The following is a 23,524-nucleotide window of genomic DNA, read 5'->3' on the forward strand; positions in this document are numbered from 1 at the left end:
GCACGCAATCGCTGGTCGCTCCTTTCCAACGACAAATATGATCACGTGACCCCATTTTTAAATTTCCCGCGACTCGAAAAGTCACTGCTTCATGGAGTCGGTTGTCGCTCGTTTGCAGCGACAATCTGGTCGAGCGACCCCATTTTAAATTTCCCGAAAAAACAAAATATTAATATCTATAATATAATTGTAACTGGCTATTATGTAGAAACTAGTGGGGCTTTTTTTAAAGTTACATAGGCACATTTTAAACTCGATAAAACTGTACAATGAGGAAACAAAATTATTGTTTAAACGTACATTGTGTCCATACTTTACTAACATTTATGAAATGTTTTAAGTATTTACCTTGTCCGATTCCATTATTTACTATTAATTTAGAAACCCGAGAATTAAATTAGAAACCGTTTGCAGACCACTTTTATATAATTTACATCGACTTAATTTTTTTATTTCTCTATTCTATAGTGTATTAATTACCTATGATCTTTTTTTTCCCAGCGACAAAGCTCAACATTTTGCGCTTTATCGCTACATATCACATGATCAGATTTGTCGATACCTTTCCTGCGACTATACTTTGTCGCTTTTTCAAGATGCGGGAAATTTAGAAATGAGCGACGAGCGACCATGAGGCTACGCCTTTACGCCTTTACTGTTTTTCTATTTCAATGTGTGTATTTTTGGCCGGCGTAATTAGGTACGTTTCACAAACCGATTTTTACTTTTATCTGGCAATTATTAATTAACAATCGCCTCGACTGTAATAACTAGCCAGGTTATAAATATACTAAATGATGAAAATAATACCTATTATTATAGCATGTGATAAAACATTTCAAAGCAAAAACAAATGTTACTAAAGAAAGAGCCAATAACAAGTTTGACTTTTGTGTTATATACTCTGTGGCCTGTGGTGATTGCTACGTCGATCGAACGAACGAAAGTACGAAACGCGTGTAGTATTCGGAGCTAAAGATTTTTACTTCAGATTTTAGGTAAGGCAGACATAAGGTAAAGACAGACAGTAAATTTGGAATACATTACACATCATGATGTATCCCATGAAGAAAATTGTTGCTCATGACAGTGAAATACTTTTACCGAAGTGCATGTATACGGTAAAAAATCGAACAAATTTAATTCTAACTGCTGAAGACGATACCAACATCAATATCAGTAACCAGGTTATCAAGTTTCTTAAGGTTTTTGTCACTGAATTATTTGAAGTTTTTCCTAACACTTAATAATGAAAACTAATAATCATATTATTTTGTACCAATGTGTTAATATTTTCTGTCATTTCTAACACCTAAAAAACATTATATTATTTAATTTCACTTTTTGCAGTACTTGTATAGTGATCGGAGTCATGAGTTGTTTCCTCTTTGCTGACCAAATAATCGCATTACTATAGTCTATAACGCAGAATACAAGTATGCTAGAATATGCTATCTAATTACACACAATGTCTATATTAATCGAGTCACACTATCATTACAAATCATGAACAAACTATAATATTTATATAAGTAATATTTTTATTGTGTTTTAGGGATCAAACAGCAAAATGACTGAGTTGGAAAAGCGACAAGACCAGCTATTAAAAAAGTTGGATAACTTATATGACAGAATTAAAACCATAAGCTCATACTGTAATGTGAGCCATGTAAAAGAAGTGAAAATAAGCAAAAACAATAAAGCATGTGTAAGTTTTTTCAAGGAGGGCTAACATAAACACCTATCTCATTGCTTTAATTTCATAAAAAGGATAAGCAGTAGGTTAGCTGCTATTTGCAAGTTTTAAAAATAACTTATTAAGTGTTTTTTCTTCCAGTTGCCAACTCCTCAGGAAGTTGTATTGATTACTAGCCCAGACAGTCTGCCCTGGTTCCTTAGTGTGATTTTGAAACAATCCCCTGAACCAATTCATATGTTATGGCATATTCACTCATCAGTGCCAAATGACAAAGTGGCAAAAGTGAAAAACTTTGTGAATAACTTACCAAATTCACAGAGCTCAAACATTAATTTAAGGCTGATATTTAAATGTGGTAAGTTCAATTTATATTTCATCAAGTCGATATTAGCCCCTAGTGAAACATCACTTGCTTGTAGACCCTAGCTACCTCTATCATCTCTTAAACATTGTCTAAACAGACCTGGTTTAAGAATGATGGTAAGTTACTTTGCATGTTCAAAATCTTAACTAAATTAGTGACCATTATTATAGGTACCTGTTTTGACTACTCAATATACAATAATGTCAATATTATTTTTTATTTAATAAGGTGAATAACTAACAAAACTATATTGTTTGCAGTTTCGGCTGACACTGAATTGAAATTGAGTTCTCTAGCTGTCCCCATCATAGGCAATGTCAACATTTTACGGTACTTGTCATATGTTTATCCAAATGTAGTACCATACAATCCTGATGACCACCAGGTTGACTATTTGCTTGACCTTTGCCACTTGTTGGAAAGAACACCAGAGAAGAACAAAGAAGCAATTATTAACAAATTATGTTCACAATATAAAGATTGGCTGTATGGTGATGAATACTCAATTGTAGATTTAGCTGCTTTTAACATAGTCAAACAATGGAAGAATATTCCTAAATCTGTACCTAAAAGCTGGTTTGACAAATTGTGTTCTTAATTTTAAAATTACATGATTAAAAACAGAAATTATGATATTTCTTAATAATATAAAATAAACAATATTTATAACATGGTTGTTTTTTATTCAGCATTTTGGTGTTTCTATGAAAGAAGTAATGAAGAGAAGAGTAAGTAGTCTTGCTGCATTCCTCTATACTTAAATAAAAAATCGAATACCTAGGAGACAGATTTCTTGAACAAACAAGTATATTTTAAAATATGTCACATTTGCTTTTGACAAATGAGAAAACGAAATAAGTAAAACACAAGGGAATAATTTATACTATTTAATATAGTAAATAAAAATGATTTATGTCTAACATACAGTAAAGACAAAATTGATTTATTAGTCTTGAAGTGATGGCACCTGTATTTCTACAGTAGATTGATGCCGATATTGTAGCTTGCTTTTTCATCAGGTTCAAACAGTTTAGATAACAAATATGTATCTAATACAGGCGTTTATAACATACCCTGATAAAAGCAACATTCATCGACAATGTCTGATAAACGTTATACATTTAAAATTTAAGTACAGAATTTATTTACAAATGCGTATTCTATGGTTAAAGGTAACACGTAACTGGTCCAAATTGAAATTATTTACTTTTTTTATCTTTTTAATCTAACATCTTTTGTGTATTAAATTGTGTGGGAAATATAAAATTCAGCTGTTGAGACAATCATAATAAAATTAATCACAGTATTTTCATGAAATTGTGCCAAAAGTTGCTAGCATGCATTTGTCATTAATAATATTTACACTTGTAAAGAGTTAAAAACTACAGCTATCAGTCAATTGCATATAACAATATTGTAAAAATATTATAAAACGTTACTCTACACATCATCGCACTGATCTATTAGACACATCCTTCGCCTCATTTATCTTTGCTTAACTAAAGATTGATACTGCAGTAAGTATTATTTATATATACTATACTAATCAATACTGTTTTATGTTGAAGCTACGCACAAGTACGCAATGGAAAATAAAATATGGATCTTAAGTGTTTTGGGGATTTTTGCTGTAATTGGTGAAATTAATTACAGGAAATACATGTTAAATGGCTATGTGTAATTTAAAGTGTTTGTAAAATATGAAAGGTTCTCTGGAATTATAGTTATAGATCATGTATACAGAGTAATGATTAAAAGTAAATGTACGGTTTATGTATGGTATGGTGAAATATATCTTCTGATGCGTTAGCTAAACCAAAAATCATATTGTCATAGGTCTGTATTAACGGTTGCTTGTCACGCAAAAGCTGTTTTATCCATTAGGTACTATCCCATGTGTATCACGAAACAATATTAAGTTTCTTAACACCGAAACCTGGCATGTCTATTATATACAATATTTTTTAAATGCAATTTAAGTATACGAGATCTCTATCTAAAAGATAAGTAACATTTAAAAAACCGCTGCCTATAGTTGCCAATGATCATTATAATTATAATACTATAAATTGTTATGTGCTTTTACGAAACTTCTAAATGTGGTATGGCATATTTAATTAACACGCTGTTTGAACTCCAGCGAGGCACATAATTAATCTAATGTAATAATAGAACTACTTGAATAAAACATATTTAATAATATCGGAAATATCTGAAGTATATCAAACCTATCTCAGATACTTAACCAATTTAGTTAAAGCTTATAATTTATATTCGATATGTACAATTGGAATACCTAAACAAATTATTTAAATAGTAGGGAATGGGCAGTGAAAAAGTTACATGTGCACGGCTTCCGCAGGTGGCGTGCCGGCGGGCTCTTGTCATACGAACGACGAAAAGCCGGGCAACGGCGCCCGCGAGCGGGCCATGTTGTTCATCACGATCTGGCCGCCGTTAAGGCTTACCACGGCGCTGCCCTCTGGTTCAGAGTCTGTGTAGCTGGAGTAGTTGCGTACAGGCCTCTGTCGCTTCCACGACTGTCGCAAAGTGTCGTTCACGTTGGCATAGTGATTCACGAACGAATGCGGCTCAGACCTGACACTTTCGTTCTCGCTCTCCGAATTCTGTTAAAAATAATATTACTTTCATTATTAACATTTTCTATATGTAATTCTTGCCTTACGATGAAATAAAAAAGGAGTAAACTTTAAATAAGGATTATTTAGTGTGTATTTACGAAAAAAGTACGTTGCTAATAAAACTCAAGTTGACAGAAAATTTAATTTATTATTAATTTAGCATTTTAAAAATGAATTATCTAATAATACTGGTCTCAAGTAATGAGACTAATACATAAAACTAAGCCGCCAATCTAAATACAACTATACATACTATTTATGAAGGTGCTGATCTCGCCGAAAGCGTGTCGAAAATAATAATAGCAGTAGTGGGATCTCAGTCGTAATATTTACCGTAATATACTCCAGGGAACGGTGGAGAAAAAATAAGGACCGATTAAGTGTTACGGAGAAGCTATGGTCGGGTTTAGACGACGCTTATCTTAATGGTTATCACCTGTGAGTCAGAGGAGCTCATCTCGGAGGGCTTCTCGGTGAGCGAGGAGTCGTCGGGGTTCTCGTCGTAGGCGCGCAGGCTCTCCTCGTCGCTGTGGTAGGCCACGGAGCCGGGCGTGGGGCGCGGCGGGGACTTGGCCAGCGGGGCCGAGCGCCGCAGCGTGGCCGCGCCGCCGCCGCTGCCGCACGAGTTCTGCCGCGACCGGTACAGCTCCATGGCCAGCGTGCCGCGCTCATCGCCCTCGCCCGCCAGTGACTCTTCTAAGGTCTTTTGTGCTTCTTCTGCAATTAAAAAGTAATGTGGGTTTTAGTAAGTACAAGTTTTCTTTAACATATTAGCTGCTTAACTGTATTGTTAAACTTACTTTTATATTTATAGCTCTTGCTCTTCACGCACAAAATTGCAATGACCATTATGATGATGATGATAGAAGCGGCTGCAAGCGCCACCATAAACCAGGTGCTACGATAGAACGGCCGATACTGCAAGTAGCCATACTCCAAGTATAGCTTCGACGGAGTAACTATCACTTTGTCACTGTAGGTCGGGTTGCTGATTCCATACGTGTTATAAGCGATCACTCTAAACGAGTAAGCAGTTGATGGCAAGAGACTCTGGTATGATATGGTAAACTCTTCTAATGCGCCATTGCTCGTCCTAGTTATTGTTTCCCATCTAGTGTCATCTAAATGCAGAAATAGAATTATGTATAATTTTTTACACAATTTAAAAATAATAAATATATTTCAATCAGCACATGACGTGTTAATGCTATGCAATCAATACCTTAGTTTAAAAACCTGATAATAAATGGTATGTTTTCAAGATCAACTGAAAAGTATATATGGATGATATCAATAAAGTTAGGGTAACAAACAGAGAACGCGAGTTTCGTATTTTTATCGGAGGATGATAGGCGGTTCATTAGTGGATAGTGCGGAATGTTTATGAGGTGCAGGCAATAACGAGTAAACTTACAGGCCTGCCATGACTCCTTGGCTGCGTTGAAATGAAACATTCTAGTTATTGTATGTATATATTAGCACGTCGCTTAAATTATCGTAAGCTCACTTTAATGTTTGTAGAATGTAGGTATTCAGTTTATATAGATCAATAGATATGTTTAGTTTTTTGTAAGTATCACATACAGTACAGTGTTATTAGGTATTGTATTAGGTAATGTATATTCTTTTGATCTTTAGCTGAGTTATTGGACACGCAGACAGCACCAGCATGTACGGTCAGTAAAGTCAACGCCATTTGATTGTCGTCAATAGCTAGAGTATGTGGTTTGTTCCTGTACCTTTTCGGCGCGCTTCAATGTAGTATCCTCGCAGCGGCGCGGCGGGCGCGGCGGGCGCGGCGGTGGCGGCGGGCGCGTTGAGCCAGCGCAGGCGCAGCGCGGCGGGCTCGGGCTGCAGCGCGAGCGCGCGCGGCGCGGGCGGGGCGCCGGGCTGCGGGCCGGAGCGCACGCGCGCGGTGGCCGCGGCGCCCGCGCCCGCGCCCTCCGTCACGCCGCGCACGCTGAACCGGTACTCCACCTCCTCTTCCAGCCCACCCACCGCTAGGCGCCGCTCCGTTACTTTTTGCTTTACTTGCTTGCTGAAACCTGTACTCAATAAAGACATAAACTCTCAATACTTTTTATCATACTTATGGTTAAATAACGATTAAAGAAAATTATGTATGAACAAACTGAATTTCAACAAAAAATAATCGTGTCATCATTTTAATTACACAGACAAGGAAAAACAAGTCTTACGTTCATCCTGCTCTATAGTTTCGTAGGTAACGAGGTAGGATTGTATGAGGCCGTTGCGTCGATACGGAGGCTCCCACGACACAACGAGGCTGTTCATAGTGATGTCAGAAAAGGTGATGTTGCGCGGAGCTGAGGGCAGGCCCTGCAGGGTCCGCACCATCACTGCGGTAGATCGGGGACCGTCGCCTGCAGCATTAAATGCTAAAACCTGTAAAAGATCATAGTAGTAAGTACAAGTAGCTATTCTATCCTTGTGTGAATATTTGGGATATAAGAAAGAATTGCACTACTGTAACTATGCGGTATCGTGTTACCCAGGTAACTGGGTTGAGGAGGTCAGATAGGCAGTCGCTCCTTGTAAAACACTGGTACTTAGCTGAAACCGGTTAAACTGGAATCCGACCCCAACATAGTTGGGAAAGGGCTAGGCCGATGATGATAAGAAGGACTGTACCTGGATACGATATTGTGTATATTTATCAAGGAACACTAGCGAATGTGAAGTGGCCGTCGCAGGCACCACCTCGATCTCTTCCTCAATACGTCGGCCGGGTTCTGGCTCCTCAGGTGATTCGGTCACCAAGTAGAATATCTGGGAAAATTTCATTACTATATAAATAGTTATAGTATAGGCTCAGACTCACTATCGGAAGGCGGGTAAAACTGACCATTGTTTCTATGTAATTAGCGCAAAGACTATTTGTCACGCATTGAAGTTGAGGGTGATGGGTCCAGCATACCTTGTAGCCGAGCAGGTCCCCGTTTTGCTGCGCGCGCGTGGGCGGGCTCCAGACCAGCGCGACCTCTGTGGGCGAGAGCGCGCGCGCGGCCACGTCCCGCGGCGGCGCGGTGGGCACGGCCTCGCCCACCCACACCACGCCGGGCGCGCCGCTCGGGCCCGCGCCCTGCGAGTTCACCGCGCACACGCTGATCTCGTAGTTGCGGTCCAGCGCCAGATCCGTCAGGACCACTTCCTCGCTCTACGACATGCAGATAACCATAAATTAAACAGTTCATATGATGTCATGGATTGATTGCTTTTTATGGTCTTATATAAAAAAAAAACATTCTATAAGAAATATGATGAATGATAGCCTTTTACGTTTAAATTTTTGTTACCAAAACAAATCATTCCAACATAGACCGTATTATTTGTCATCAACAACAAAAAGCCATAGAAAATGTACGAGTAGTTTAACAATATACATTAGATAAGTAATAACTATTGACCTTAATCCCAGGCACATCCTGCTTCATGGTCTGTTGCAGCGCGGTGGGGAAGTCGCTGAGCGGCTGGTAGCGCACGCGATAACCACCCGTGCGCGTGTCGCCGCTCCAGTGCGCCTCGCCCAGCGGCGACCACTGCACGCGCACGCTGTTCGGCGTGATCGGGACTATGTGCAGGTTCTCTACAGCCTTGCTTGGAGCTATACGATGATCATAACATTATTCATTAAACTGTTAATCATTTAAATTATTCGTAACGATAAAAGATTCTAAAAAGAAATAAAAAATCATGGTAGCGTATGAGCTGACGGTCTCAAAAAGTATATAATAAATTACAAGGAACAGGTACAAGAAAGAAAAATAAATCATATATTTTTACGAAGTCCATGAAGATAGGCTTAACTGCAGAGGCTGAAGCACTTTCACTGCTTCACCGGACTGATTATCACCAAAAGCGAACTTTATAATTCTATGAAGTTCGCTTTTGGTGATACTCACTATTCGGTGAGGAGTATGAATTTTGCACGTACCAGCAGGTAAAGTCCGCACCGTTTCCGTCGCGTTACTGTATCGACTGGGGCCGATGTCATTAGTGGCTCGTATCCGGAACTGATACGCGGTATATGGCTTTAGACCTTCGGCTGTGTAAGATGTTACGAACGGATCCACGCGCTCTGGTATCGTCTGCCATGTTCCTCCATCTTCTTTTTGTTGTACGGTGTAGTATCTGGGTAAATTAATAATTACATATAGTGGTTTCTTAGGTTTCCGCGAATATTAGACATTGAAATGAAACTAGGTACTTTTACGGATTTTATCGCGATTTAATTTTAGATTTTCATTCCCGACGTTTTGACACCTTTTTAGGTATCATGGTCACGGACAGATTGAGATGGCGTTCATCTTGACAGAAGATGTTGCTCGTTCTACCTTCATATTTTAACTACCACAAATAAATAGTTGAGCAAACTTTTAGGAATGGGACAGTAGGTAAGTATGTGGAGTGTTGAAGTGTACCGTAGCGGCGCGTAGCCGTCGTCGCCGGGCGTCCAGGAGAAGGTGATGTGGTGCGGCTGCAGCAGCGAGCGCGCCACGTTGGGGCGCGCGGGCGGCGCGGGCGCGGCGCGGTTGGCCGTGCTCAGCACCAGCACGCGCGCCACCGCGCCCCAGCCCAGCCGCGTCTGCGCGCGCACGCTGAACTGGTAGTACTTCTCCGACGATAGCTCCGTCGCTCTATACATATACATACATTTTTTTTTCTAACCACAAGCATGACGGTTACTGCTGTAAAAAGTAATAAGTTTACTTTTTTGGAACCCAAAAATACCCGATACAGTGAGTACATTTATTTATAATTTCGATAATTTATATAATACAATATCCTGTACAGACAACATCGAATGTTACTACAAAATTATGTTGATTTAATGATCAACTAGTTTCCTAACAACAAGTTATACCATTATTTATAGTCATTAGTTACATTATACTAGTACCCGTCAGAGATATTGACACTTAAAACAGTTTTTTTTATCTATTATGGAAGAAGTCAAAGATTAAATCTAAAAAAAAACTTTAACTTTACCTGAATGTCCGATCAGACGGTAGGAACTCTCTCGAAAAGATATGTTGAGTGCTGCTGTTCAGGTGGTAAGTCACTTTATACGCGAGGATTTCACCATTCGGGTCCTCAGGTACGTCCCAAATTATTCGCGCCGTGGTGAATGTCACGTCAGGAAACGAGACATTGGAAGGTGGACCGGGAGCTAAAAGGAATGAAACCATGTAATTTGCGAACAAAACCTTAAAAAGTACAATGTTTAGTGGTCAAGTTTAAACAATACATACTGTCTTCAAACGTCCTCACGGTCACAGGGGGGTCACTAAGTGCTCCGTCTCCTAAGCGAGTGTATCCTAACACTTGTATTTGGTACACTACATATTTCCTAAGTTCAGTCAGTGTAATAGTATGAGTTTGATTTGAAGGAACTGCTTGGCACTCCACTTTTTTTTGTTCGGGTCGCGGCGGTGGCACTACAGCTGCGTAACACACTTTGTATCCCTCGATGAGACCGTTCTGTTCTGCTGGGGGAATGTCACCCCACAGTACAACTACCGTTGTTGATGACGTTGCATTCGCTGACACGTCCGTAGGGCCACGCGACGGGACTGCATAAAAACATGAAAAAATAATGTAGATAACATACACTTTCTTGCATATCAATATACATAGGTTACAAGAATTTGAAAAATATTAATTATGATTGTATTTAAGGCACTTACCTGCTTCTCTAGTTCTTTCAATGGCAGTTGGACTGGCAGTTGAAGTTCCCACTTCATTTATAGCCGTCATACGAATTTCATAGACTGACCATTCTTCCAAGTTCGACAGGACATGAGAGTTAGCAGTGTGGTCTTCAATTATACTATGCAGTGTGTCGTTACTACCGCTTTTCGTATATGTTATGTTATAACCTTTCGGGTTACCATACCATTCACTTTGCTGTAGGGGCTGCAATTAGAGGTGTTTTAGTTGAGTTTAGAAAATAAAAAGGCGTATTAGTATATTTCATGTGTTATGTAAGTAGAAAAAATGTCTTACAATCCATCGAACACGCAGATTCGTAGCGCTTACTGCGCGAACTGTAACATTCTTAGGCGGGTGCTGCGGAGGTGCTTGGATCGTCTGGAACTCTTTACAAGGCTCCGATGGCGGCGATGACCCAACAACATTAGTAGCTATCAACCGTAGTCTGTACGTTGTGAATGGTATTAACCCAGTGACATGTATAGACTGGGCATCCGGAGCATTGACTTCGAAAATTGTTACCCATGAAGAATTTCTTGCAGTCTGAGCCTGTAAATTATAGACTTATTATTGTTAAGACAGTTACACAATTTTATAAGAAGAACATAATGTCAAGTGCATTGAAGTGTTACCTGAACAGTCCATAGCGATATGGAGGAGTTGCCGTCGAAGCCTTGAGTAAACTGTAGAAGTACAGAAAATGCTTCTATGTTCGAGAGGGCTAGGTTGCGCGGAGCGTCGGGTAGGACCGGCTCCACGCCGGACTGGATGACGGCAAGCCGCGCCGGGCCCGTGCCTACTGCTGTCATAGCACTCAGCCAGAACTTGTAATGTGTACTTGCCTTAAAAATAAATGTTAATTAATATTTATTCTGGTTTTTTTTTACCAAAGTCAGGATATTCGTTAGCAAACAAGAAAAGCGATTGTACGTGGGAAAATTACCTGCAAATGCTCCACTCTTATGCTTGTAACATTTGGTGGAAGAACTTCTTCTTTGAAAGTATCATTGTTGTCTTTCATTTGGTAAGAGAGCTTGTAGCCCATTAAAACACCGTTCGATTTCTTTGGAGGCGACCAAGACACTCTAACCGCACGGTCCGATATGTCATCAAATAGCAGGTTTCCTATTTCATCCGGAACTAGAAACAATCGAAATAATATATTACAAGAGAGTTCAAATATTCATAAACTTAGTATATATTCCAAGCTGCTTACTGTCTTCCTTTGTAGTGACCAGAACGTAGTCGCTGCGCGGTCCGTCACCGGGTTCCGTAAAGCATAAAACTGTTATGTTGTATTCAGTAAACTTTTCAAGACCATCTATAACGGACGATTGTTCCGTGAGAGGATCTAGAAGGTTAGGAGGAACACTAACAAGTTTTTGCTCCACATAAGTGGATTCTTTTTCATCCCAAGTCCAAGCTTGAATTTTGTAACCCTGTAAAAGAGTAATATTGTTTTATGGGTACTAAATAAGTAACACATGCGTGACCCTTGGAATTACTAATATACTAGAAGATAAAATATTTGCTTTGTCCCGGATTTCTTATTATTCTACTGCTCTACTCACCTGATTGATACCATTGATCTTTTGTGGATTAGGCGGTGTCCACCACACAGTCACGGCGGTTGAATTGAATGGTTCGCATCGCACGCTGTCGGGGGGCGCCTCAGGGACTCCCTCCTTTGTTTTTATAGTGTAGCTGTTCGAAAACACTCCTACACCCTTGTCATTGTATGCTGCTATCTGTACGTTATAATCTTTCCATGTGATCAAGTCTTGGATGAGGTAATTCCTCTGTGCTTCGTTGGTGATATTCTGATATGTCCACGGACTGTTATCGTAGCCTCTTAGTCGATATCTGATGACATAGCCCAATATATGACCGTTTCTATGCTCTTCTAGCGGCGGTTGCCATTGAGTTATGATTTCGGATGACGAGCGTGCGGAACCCATGAAACCGATGGGAGGCCCGGAAGGTGCTGGAAATTAATTCAATATTCTTAATTGACCGATTCAGTCAGCATTTGCACGTTATGTATAACGTATTTAATGAAAAAGAAACATGCCAAAAACAAATCGTTTGTTTTAACAAAAAAATATTTAAAATTTATCAAAAAATAAGATTGAGAAAGATCTTCATGCGCCACTATTGGATCCTAATTTTCTTAGCGAATAATTAATATTTGATGGATTCTACTTAAACACGAAAAGTTGGACAAGTCACGTTACATGCAGACATTTCACAATAAATAAGGCAAGACGAAAATATTTGAGATCGGAATAAAACTATAGATACTTCAAAGGCAGTCGCAACTTATTATAAAATAGTACAGCAGTCGAATTTCAAATAATGAAAATAAAACAAATGCAAAATCATAGCAGAGACACTAAAATGTTTAGGAACGCATCACCTAATATGACAATATTTCTGCATACCTTGGCAGCATATAAGATCACCGGCTTGGCCGCAAAGAGAATACAATTAATATAAACAGTTATTAACACATTATTTATTTATTTATTTATTTACAAAGAACGGCACATAATACCACTTACACTTTGCTTAACACACACACATGATACAACCTTACCTGGTCTACGGTAAATGTAAAGGATTTGGTCAATAAAATATCCACGTCTGATACAATGATTTCCAGTGATGTGAAAAAATATTTTCAGTGCAAATATCGATCATAAATAACATCAAAGATAATATACAAAACATACAAATTTTAATTTTAACTGTATAAAATTAAAGGTCCAAACATGGAGAATGACATTGTAATTTTTATTGCAGGCCACGTGATCCTTTTGAAAATAAAATTATTGTACGTACCTTCTTGAGGCAGGGTTAACACGTCCGTTGGATCTGAAGGCGGCCCTTCTCCGACTGTGTTTACCGCCGATACCCGAAACTGGTACGACGTGGCTGCCTTCAAGCTGGTCAAGAGAACCCAGCGATGGTTAGCCGACACGTTCATCGGTTCTGTTACCCAGTTCAAGAGCGGGTCGGGTGTGGGACCTATAATTTGAATATTGCAGTATTCCGTTTTCGATTGAAAATACTTATCTGTATTACACTACGATGTTGCTTACCGAATTCCGGGACGACCCTTCTTTGAACTATAAATTTCTGTACAGGAGAGTTTCCATCGAAGCCGGGGGTCCACGTGACGTTGACGGCTCTCTGTGACGTGGCATCTAATCGGAAGGCGCGAACATTGGTAGGAGGGAAGGGAAGCTCGATGACGGAGAGGACAGCGTGTCGAGTGTGATTGCCGCCCGGCGACGTCACCACGCACGTGTACTCGCCTGCGTCACTCGCACGCACGGCTTGCACTTGTAGAGCCCCATCCGCCGCCACCCATACGCGAGAACCCGCTGTCATTGGCCTGTAATAATAAGATTACTTTACTAAAACATCCCCAGGGTAGATGCATCCTTGACCTTCCATCCATATTTTAAAGTGAAAGGAATAATGGATATAGCTGCCCAACTCACTGTTTGTTGTGGAACCAATCAATATTGTATTTCACATTCGGGTCGTTCGACACTTTGCATTGTAGCGTGGCCGTGTGACCTAATAAGACTCTTGTATCCACTGGCGGAGCAATAATTTGTGTTCTCACTAAAACAAAAAAATATCGAATTTACAATAATCCTATAAAATATAATAGCAGATCTGTTATAGACAGAATGTTAAGATTATTTTCGCTTTTAAGCGAAACATAGCCAGTTTCGTGATTTTTGGAGCTTAAAAGCTTGTTTTTGATCCCGAATACAAATAAAAAAATAACAAAAAAAAATATATTCTTCTTACATCTAAAGTAAAAATAGGTTAAAAGGGTTTATCTTCGCACTCGAAAGGGTTTTCCGTCGTTTATGAGATAATATCAAATGACTTGGCAAAAAAGATCTCTGTCTGACATTGAAGTTTGTTTGTCTTACCTCTTTATTACGAAGAGAATCAAATAAAATTCTATTTGGCTTGCTAAAATCCTTGAATTTTAGCGTGAAATTATTGACAAGGCAATTTTGACTAAGGTCATGAACCACATAACTAAAGGTCGCTTTCCAATTAAAACTCATCAACAATTAAGACTAAAGTATCAAAATACTGAATTTAAGCAGTATCTGTTGAGTCCAAGTTTCAATTAATAAAATTGGTGAAATTACGTTTTAGAGGTCATAACAACGAAGAAACCGTTACCGTTTCAAACACAAAAATAAATCTTATGACTAGTACTGGCAAATGATACGTATTGGTAATAAAGTTACCTAGTACGGTGAGATAAGCCTGTCCGGATACGTTCCCAGCATCGTTGGAACGCACGCAGGTATATTTGCCACTATCAGCCGTCGTAGTACTTGTGATTAGCAGGTCACCTTCGTCTAGCTGTTGTAGTCTCGCTGATAAGTTTATAATTAAAGAATCTGCAAAAGTGATACAAGACGATTAACAAGATTAAGTGTTGTAAGGTTTATGGTTTGACCGCATTCAATGTTTGATATCATATTCAGATACAAGGAACATCGAAATAATGTAAAGCATTAAGTTCAAATACTAAATCAAATGATTTTTGTGTGGATTTTCGCAGAGAACGAGACGCAAATTACTTTATAATTCCATCAGTAAAGGAGTTGTTTAACATTCCATTCGTTGTAGTTTTTTAATATTTATATATCTTCCCATTTTCTTACCGTTGAAGTACCAGGTGACGTTTGGAATGGGTGCCCCGACGGCGCGACACGTGATGGTGGCGTCTTTGCCGTCCAGCACCGTAATGTTGGTCGGCGGAGTCTGCATTATGGGCGGGGACGCTACAAGCCACACACTAGTTAGTTACACGAGCCTTACTAGCGGGTTAAATATTGTTTTTATATCACCCAAAAATTTCTTTTACTAATCTATATAACTGTTAATACTAAAGTACTAAAAACTCAGTGCCAACTTTGCTTTGGAAGGAAGCGCATGCAATTGTAGTTTACTGCAACGTTGGGTACCCACTCATGCATAACGATTGTAAAACTGCTGTTGTTTGCACGATATTAGTCCGTAAAAGCTTATTAATACATAATAATAATTAACTGAAACGCAGATATGTAAAATTCACGGCTTGACTACTTTGTGATATCATAGTACAGAATTTGATTGTAACAACAATATTTATTAATTTCATGGTTAATTCGAGTAAACACCGTAACTTTAGATCGATATCTGGCGCCAACACTTAGTAAACCGCGCAGGTGTCTCGTAGACCCACTATAATTTTGCTCAGTTAGAATGAATTTTTTAGAAGGATGCGCATTAAATTCCCGCGTTTTACACGCACTCACTACAAGTAAATTTGTTCCGTTTCCTTCATGCTAGTGGGATATTTTAATCGCAGTACCTTTCAATATACTGCGTTTGTTATTTTAAGTTCATTAATTATCCATACAAAACTCATCATGCTCATAGATAAAAAAAACTAAAATGTACAAACATAAATATAGTGCGAAATAATTATAATAGTCATGCATGTTATAGTGCGTACATAAATTATGTCTACAAATCATTGCTTTGCATGGTTGCGCATAAAAATGTGGGAAAACAATTGATAAAACTGTAACAATTAAAGGATGGCATGTCACCGTATGCTAAATAAAACAACATTTTAAATAACTTAGTAAGCAATCACTCTGTGCTGAAAATGAAAAATCTGCTATTCTATGTGTCGTGTAAAATGACAACAAGTAATTATTCTTACTGCCAGTGTCAAATCTGAATGTTTTTGACTTTTTATCTGAGGTCCTCATTCTTATTAACTTCATGTGACTTCGTGGATAACGCCTATTGTCCTTCACTGCACGGTGGCATAATTAATATTAGTCAGCATTGTTATATCTTTACGCACACTTACACACATCACGACAATGACCCTGGGCTAAGCAATAAACATACATTCCATACACTAAAATACGGAGAAAAAATTCTGGTACCTTAAAAGATATTATGGCTATTTTGTAAAATGACCGCTAACAAACATTTTAAGATTGTTTTATAAGAGTGGTTATTCAGTGTTCTCAGAAAAAAAGACTTACTTTTAATCTTTAACCAGGTGTAAATGGATGATTCTCCTGCCTCATTGCTGGCTATGCATTGGTATATTCCGGTGTCCTCCATGTTGAGATTGCTGATTACGAGTGAACGATCGACTTCCACTCGATACCTGCCTCCGCCATCGTCAACGTCCGGATTATCCTGCTCTCCTGCGTCCGCTCCAACACTTGCAATTTTTTTGGCATCTTTGTACCAAGTTATACTTGGCAACGGAATGCCTTGAACATTACACTCCAAAACAATAGTACTACCGAATTCGCCAAACGTTTCAGATTTTAAATTTGAAAGGAACATTGGTTTTTCTAATACTGTGACATACGCAGATGCTGTGACTGTAGCATATCCACCGGTTTTTAATCTTGCTTGACAAGTGTACTGACCGGTGTGCGTCAAATTTGCCGAAATAAGAGTGAGACTCCTATTCCACTGGTCATTAAGGTCAAATGTTATGCCAGCTAAATCAATCATTATTCCGTCTTTAAACCACAAAGTTTCTAATTCGTGCAGAGGTCTCGCGTTAGCTATGCAATGCAAACTTGTGTATTCTTGACCTTTTACTATCTTTGTGTCTTCTGGCTTTATAATTATTTCTGGGGGAATTTCTTTGCTGTCATTTCCAAACACGTTAAGTTTTATGTAAGGACTATTTTCTTCTTTCCCTAATTGTGTATTTATGGCACGTACTCTGAAATAAACATTCATTTGATTTCTTTGACTCAAGGCCATAAAAATAAAACTAACGTATATTGCACTCTGAATAGATTAGAGTGTTGTGATGTAGTTATTACATATAATAATAATAATGAATTTTGTTGGTTCCATAGTGTAAATAGTTTCAAACCTGTAAGCTTTTTCATCTTCATGCGAAGTACAAAGTATAACAAGTTCATGTTTGTCAGTAACAGCATATTTCTGGTCATAACGAAGAGCGCCATTTTCGTCCTGCCATATAACTGAAGGCGGTGGTTCAGATTCTATCTGTGGAAAAGCTAATACTGCCGCTCTTCCAGATTCAGCAGTAATCACTGTGTTCGATAGTGTTTCAAATACACCCATATCTAAAAATAAACATCTTAAAAACATGAGTGTCTCACGTCAAACGAACTAAAAAGTAGTTGTCCAGAACCTCAGTTCCTCGTTTTTCTCCAAGATTATTCCGCATGCACAACAAAGAGACACATGGACATACAAAGAGATGTATGAAAGTTTACTTACACGCGACGACAATGTTGTTCTTTTCGCTGAATATTGCTCCGACGTCATTTTTTGCTATACACTGGTAAGCTCCGGCATCCTGCCTCTGGGTATTGTGGATCTTATAAAATAGTTCGGATGAAAAATCACTGAGTGGTACACCGTTTCTCAACCATCTATACATCGGTTGCGGTATGCCTAAAAACATTTATTTTTAAGTAGAGAGATTTCATAATTATCTAGTAAAAAAAAAAACATAACCGTAAATAATAACATACCAATAGCGGAACATTGTAAGATTTTTGTGGTACCCTCTCTGACTATACTATTTGAAGATGAAGGCTGCATACTAAATCGCGGTGGTTGCATTTGTACTGAAAATAAAACAAGAGATATAACGACTTATTTCTCAAAAGACCGTACATAAAATTACTTCGTGTGCACCACCCACGGCTCACCCGGTGCGTTTTTACGGTCAAACCGTTTTTAATTTGGAAGTTGACTGATACCGGGAAAGGTCGCAGCCCGCAGGCTATTTACATTTTTCAAAAATATCTTGTGATATAATTAACCGTGATACAATTAGAAACGGGGTGGATTCCTTTGTACACTGCCAGGCGTGTTAAAATCTCATTATTATAAGAAGGAATAAGTAACAGCATGATTCTCAAGAACAAAATCGCTCAATTACATATCTTAAATTTCAATGTATAACCGTAGCAAGCAAGAGTTGTCTCATAGCAAGGGCGAATGCCAACAATCATTTTATTTAAGCGATAGCTCCCACAAAGTCCCACGGTAGGTCGGGTGTCAGCTTTTTGCTCTTTGCAGAATAAAGAAGGATAAAAGGGACATATTTAAAAAGTAAATAGTAATTTGATGATCTCTAGCAGCCAAATTTGCCAATATTTTTTGCGTCCGCTAACATCAGAAAAAAAAACAGTAATACTAATACCCCAACCTACTACTACCCTTTTCGAAATTTATGGAAGCCCCAGAAATAATGTAGAACTAGCAGAATATAATAGGAATTTTATCAACTCGGCAGGGAATTATTCCATCCACACCCTGAGTTTGTTTCGACATTTCTTCTTAGGGTAGTCAGCTAGGAAATGTCGGCTCCATCGTTCTCAAAAAAGACATGTAAAAGTGATAAAAAATATCCTATTTGCAGAATAAATAATTTCATTTCATTTCACCGAAAATTTGTGCAAAAACTGGTGTAAAGAAATTTAACAGTGTAGGTAGTTCGCATTAGAATTATCCAAGGCTTACACATAGTATCGAAATAGTAATGGGAACTCACGATAAAAAACAGATAAAAATACAGCGCAGCGATTAGGGTAAATAGGAAAGAGGAATAAATCAGTACTAAACACATCGAATACACTGTTGACGGATTGCTGTGTGTAAGCTCCAAAAATACGCGTTGTTTGAACCCCTGTTCGACGATAAAAGTCGCTGGCTACCGCGTAGTTTTTCACGTCAATAGTCCTAACAGTAAAATCCTTACAGATGACACTTATTTAACATTGATTGTAACATATAGTTGACCTCCGTACAGGCCTTATCCTAGACCCTTTTCCTTGGTAATTGTCTCGCTGGGATCATTAAGCCTGGCACGTATAAATTTTGGCAAATCCTTTTTACGTTCGTAGAGTATTGTAAAGATGCGTATTTTTAGCTCTAATCCAATTTTACAATCTCCCAAATTTTTCGACCGTTTTTTGCGGAGAAAACAAATCTTTTCGTATAGTAAAAGATGATATAAAGATCTATTTTTTTTACAAAGTGACTTTAATAACTACTATTATATACTTTTCATAACCTATAATAATGGTTATCTAAATCTAGTCGTCCAAAATGATCCAACGACATGACGGATGTATGTAGTTATTGTAAGGACTACCAATAAGCCTTTGACAACCATACAACGTGTTAGCATGTGTTAACGATTTTGGACGTTTACTGAATTAATAATTAATTTCATTGATGTCACTAAACAACAATGGCTATAAGCCGGAATGTCGTTTAACAAAAATTACTTTATTCTTAAGATGAAACTTTGAAGTAATTTGTTTAGAAGTTAGTCCTAAAATATATTTATTTATTTGTCTATTATAATACCATTACAGTCACAGATAAACCAAAGCGATGTTATAAAGTAATATTAAAATAAGAGCAATTACAAAATAAACTAAGATATATAATGTCAAAGATGTATAGTCAAACCCTACTGCTGAGCTAAAATCACATTTTTTTTCTTTAGTAAATAAATTAATTTGCTATTGTGTCGATTTACCAGAAGTTCTATTTACTGCTCTAGTACATTTCTAACCATTAAGAAATAACTAGTTCTTGATAAACGACCAAACCCAATGAAAAAACATCAACATTGCTATCAGGCACATGATCGTTATGCAATTTTAAGAAACAGTGAGTCTGTTTATTTTGTTCGCTGCTCTTGATTGACTGCAGTGAGCCTGACCCAGTTACTAACAGTCAACACGTGTAGAGTATCATATCGACGGTTGGTAGTTAGCGTGCATTAGCCCTTTCTTAAACGGGAACTGTTTGTTAACAAGTTCACCATAAGGTTAGTAGGAAATACACAATTGTTCAGTTAAAACAACGACAGATTTGGGCTAGCAGTGAGCAGACTTAAATGATTGTGATTACAAAATCTAATATCAAGTTTTTAAACCTTTATTTAAGTAAAGCATAGTGTACATATTAGTTGAAGAATTTATTTGTGATCAAAATCTGATATTATTAGTTTGAAGTAAAGCCGATAAAATAGATTTATGTCGCGATTATTACATGGCTGTTTCCTCTTCACGCAGAGCCGAAACATCTTTGATGAAAATTGCCCGTCATTCTTCACTAAACTCGGCAAGTTATGAAACCATGAGTTCAATATTAAAAGTTCATACGCTGATGCAATGTCAGCATTTTTAACCTTTCGAAAATAGCGCGGACATCTAGTAAAATAATTACATATTGGACATTTTAAATCAATCGTAAATTGATCCAATTTTTGTTTGTATTTAATTACGTACTTATAACGGCTTCTTAACAAACTTTGATACATTCTCAAACAAACTTCAAGTTAGACTGCCGCCTAAATATTGGTCGTTATTCAAAGCTAATAACGGGTAGAGGGTGGAATACGTAAAACAACACTTTCAGAGTTTGTTTCGCGTGCCTGCGTATACCTACAATAATTTTAACAATAATTTGAACAATCTGAAGCTTAGAATTATTTTGAATCGCACAAGTTGTACACACTACAAGGGTTGGGGAAAATTAAATAGTAAGCTCTCATGAGTCATGCTATCGATAACACATTTAATCGATATCTATCCTGTCAACATTGAAACGATTACAACTTTTTTCGCAGGTGTCGGTTGATTTTGCAATAATATATTTTAATTACCATTATCCACTAAATATTATGCCTATGTACTATTAAAGTTATGATAATGCGGAAACTGCATAAAGCTCCTCTAATCCACAACATTTTAATTTACTAATCTTCAGAAGGAGTACTTTGGTAATACGGAGCAAGCTTTGCAATAATCCTATATCACAAAAATATTATATTTTAATAGATACGACTAAGGTTCATGCAAAAAGCTTTTTCGAGTAACTATTCGCGACTACATAAGAAATAAGAACCATTGACGTTCTCTGCGCCGCGCCGTGTAACTACTCCGTTACATGGATTGATGTACAACGAATATACTTTTGGCACACAATGGATCTGAAATCAATGTTAACAATACAAATAAGTACGTGTATTTTGATACCAATAGAAAATAGATAAATCATGATATTGAATTTATCACTTATTTGAATAATGTTATCGATAAATTTAATACTTTTAAATACTATGGATACTTAACCTGTCAACTCTGATTTAATTAACTACACATAGTAGTTACGAGTAATGCTTGTAATACATTTTGGGTATCTATAAAATGAGTAAACGCACAACTTCAACCTATCAGTTTATTGTATCTTAATTTTAGTAATATCAAAGTCGATAAAATGATAAGATAAGTTTACCGTCAATAGGTAGGTCATTGGAACAACTTGAGTATTTTTTTTTTGTAAAGTCAATGCATATTTTACAAAATTATCGATTTTATATTTCAGTGCTAAACATTTTAATATTGGAACGTTGTGTATACAGTTTCACTAGCTTAAAAAAAATGTGTTGAAATACTCGAACTTCGTACATCAGGAACAACACTTAACGAAGAGTGTTTTCGGAGAATAGCTGTGTAGGGAAATAATTGTTCCGAAGAAAACATTATAAGGTGATGAGGGATAAGCGCAAACATTTTATTTAACAGAAGTTTTTTTTAGCTGATGTTTAGAGAAAAGCCCGGAAATAGAGCAAATTTCAATTAAGAATAATAGTTATCAGGCATCAGTTTAATTGGTAGTATTTAATAAAGATTCTATTGCAACAAAATTTCTTAAGTATTCTCATCCAGAAAAATATTTTCAAGAGTTTAATATAATGGTAGAAATAAAAAAGTTTTATTTATGCGCCACGCTCGCAGATGTTTTTCTATATCCAAAGGGATTTAAATTAGAAACAGTGATAAAAAGAAAGCAGTATTACAGTTGTTGAACTGCTCCGCAAAGTAAAAAGTTGGATATGTAAAAGTAAAACATGGGAACGCATCAAGCCCAGACATCAATATCGAAAGAACCGTTTCCGTTACGTGACTCACACTTATGGCACGTTTAGTCGATGCCAGCGACTACTAACATACTAATAAGGAACGTTCGAGCTTCGATTCCAAAGGGTTTTATTTACCGAGAATCAATCGTTTTCAAATAAAAGGATATACTTATCCGCACAAATTATGTAATGATTTATACAAAACCCTGGTTTGCTTCCGGTTTGTTGTCGCTCAAGTTCTGTTAACAGTTGGCTGGCGGTAACCCGAGCCTGTACCACAAACGCAGGGCATACGGCTAACATTTAACTACACGTAAGTCTACAGGTAAACGAACGGGAAACCCTTCGATTGGCTTTGTGTCCCTTTTATATAGAAGCCTTTGAAGTGTGCTTTTCAAGGAATAAGTAGTGGACTTATATCGAAAACTAAAAGGTACTATATGAATATATTTCATTGAAATTTTTGTATTATTTGAAACTAAGCTGAAGTTCAGTTATCAGTTATAAATACATGAATCAAAGTAAAGCATGATTGTAATAAATTTAGTTTCCACTTTTTGTGCCAGCTCAAACTAGCATGCCAAAACTGTTTAAAACAAAAGTAACTAAAATGAAAATGATAGCCTCAGTCAAGTAAAGCACAGTTATTTGAATGTTGAGGCAGCGAATCGGCTGATCCAGTAATTAACAGTAAACTTCTGGCTCTGCAATGTAAATACCCATTGTACACGATTCATTTAGGTCAAAAGCTGCAATAATCTGGACAATCGAGATAGCACTTCCGTCCAGTGAAATTAATTCAAGCTGAGTCACGGAGAATGAACAGTATTTTATTCCCTCTCGATAGGTATCAGTTACCACTCTCTGAGCGAGTGTCCGTGGTCGACTGTTGAAGTATGTGACCGCAGTCCGCACGCCAGGCGCAACGCAGCACTAACCGGTCGTTGCAAAGCTACGAAGCGAATGCTATAGCGGATAATAAAACGGCCCATTTCCAAGAACACGAGTACACACATAATCTCGATATTGAAAAAAGCTATATTAGTTAATTATTAACATTTACATTATTAATAGTTACATTCATTGAC

The 23,524-nt window shown here is 37.6% G+C and overlaps 2 protein-coding genes across 5 annotated transcripts; one reads left to right on the top strand and one right to left on the bottom strand.

Annotated features, from left to right (window-relative positions):
* Window positions 1-899: 899 nt before the first annotated feature.
* LOC113508006 lies at window positions 900-2,752 on the top strand. 4 transcript variants are annotated; one of them, XM_026890946.1, is made up of 4 exons: window positions 900-998; window positions 1,556-1,708; window positions 1,838-2,054; window positions 2,324-2,752. In XM_026890946.1, exons 2-4 carry the CDS (start codon window positions 1,571-1,573, stop codon window positions 2,659-2,661), a joined length of 693 nt encoding a protein of 230 aa, XP_026746747.1. In that variant the 5' UTR covers window positions 900-998; window positions 1,556-1,570; the 3' UTR covers window positions 2,662-2,752. The 4 variants fall into 4 exon arrangements, with proteins under 4 accessions (XP_026746747.1, XP_026746744.1, XP_026746745.1 ...); XM_026890943.1 differs by having other exon boundaries at window positions 914-1,205; XM_026890944.1 differs by having other exon boundaries at window positions 915-1,187.
* A 183-nt stretch (window positions 2,753-2,935) lies between these two features.
* On the bottom strand, window positions 2,936-23,524 carry LOC113508005 (protein sidekick). Its single transcript, XM_026890942.1, has 28 exons — window positions 23,156-23,524; window positions 18,019-18,114; window positions 17,762-17,938; window positions 17,388-17,604; window positions 16,528-17,231; window positions 15,145-15,264; window positions 14,722-14,877; window positions 13,945-14,071; window positions 13,540-13,835; window positions 13,280-13,465; window positions 12,010-12,422; window positions 11,655-11,877; window positions 11,382-11,578; window positions 11,071-11,280; window positions 10,733-10,987; window positions 10,414-10,642; window positions 9,979-10,299; window positions 9,716-9,896; window positions 9,148-9,363; window positions 8,661-8,857; window positions 8,134-8,330; window positions 7,644-7,883; window positions 7,358-7,495; window positions 6,904-7,111; window positions 6,445-6,750; window positions 5,506-5,826; window positions 5,142-5,422; window positions 2,936-4,690 (listed from the first exon to the last, which is right to left on the bottom strand). The coding sequence occupies exons 1-28, from the start codon at window positions 23,157-23,159 to the stop codon at window positions 4,448-4,450; spliced, it is 6,459 nt and encodes a 2,152-aa protein (XP_026746743.1). The 5' UTR covers window positions 23,160-23,524; the 3' UTR covers window positions 2,936-4,447.

The sequence above is a fragment of the Trichoplusia ni genome, unplaced genomic scaffold, assembly GCF_003590095.1.
Source record: "Trichoplusia ni isolate ovarian cell line Hi5 unplaced genomic scaffold, tn1 tig00003647, whole genome shotgun sequence".
Lineage (NCBI taxonomy): Eukaryota > Metazoa > Arthropoda > Insecta > Lepidoptera > Noctuidae > Trichoplusia > Trichoplusia ni.

Coding starts and splice junctions, on each gene's coding strand:
- LOC113508006 (XM_026890943.1), top strand. CDS start 1,053: ATGATGTATCCCATGAAGAAAATTGTTGCTCATGACAGTGAAATACTT. Junction 1,206..1,555: donor AGGTTATCAAGTTTCTTAAG/GTTTTTGTCACT, acceptor ATTGTGTTTTAG/GGATCAAACAGCAAAATGAC. Junction 1,709..1,837: donor GCAAAAACAATAAAGCATGT/GTAAGTTTTTTC, acceptor TTTTTCTTCCAG/TTGCCAACTCCTCAGGAAGT.
- LOC113508005 (XM_026890942.1), bottom strand. Junction 10,988..11,070: donor TATCGCTATGGACTGTTCAG/GTAACACTTCAA, acceptor TATAATTTACAG/GCTCAGACTGCAAGAAATTC. Junction 7,884..8,133: donor AGGATGTGCCTGGGATTAAG/GTCAATAGTTAT, acceptor TGCATGTCGTAG/AGCGAGGAAGTGGTCCTGAC.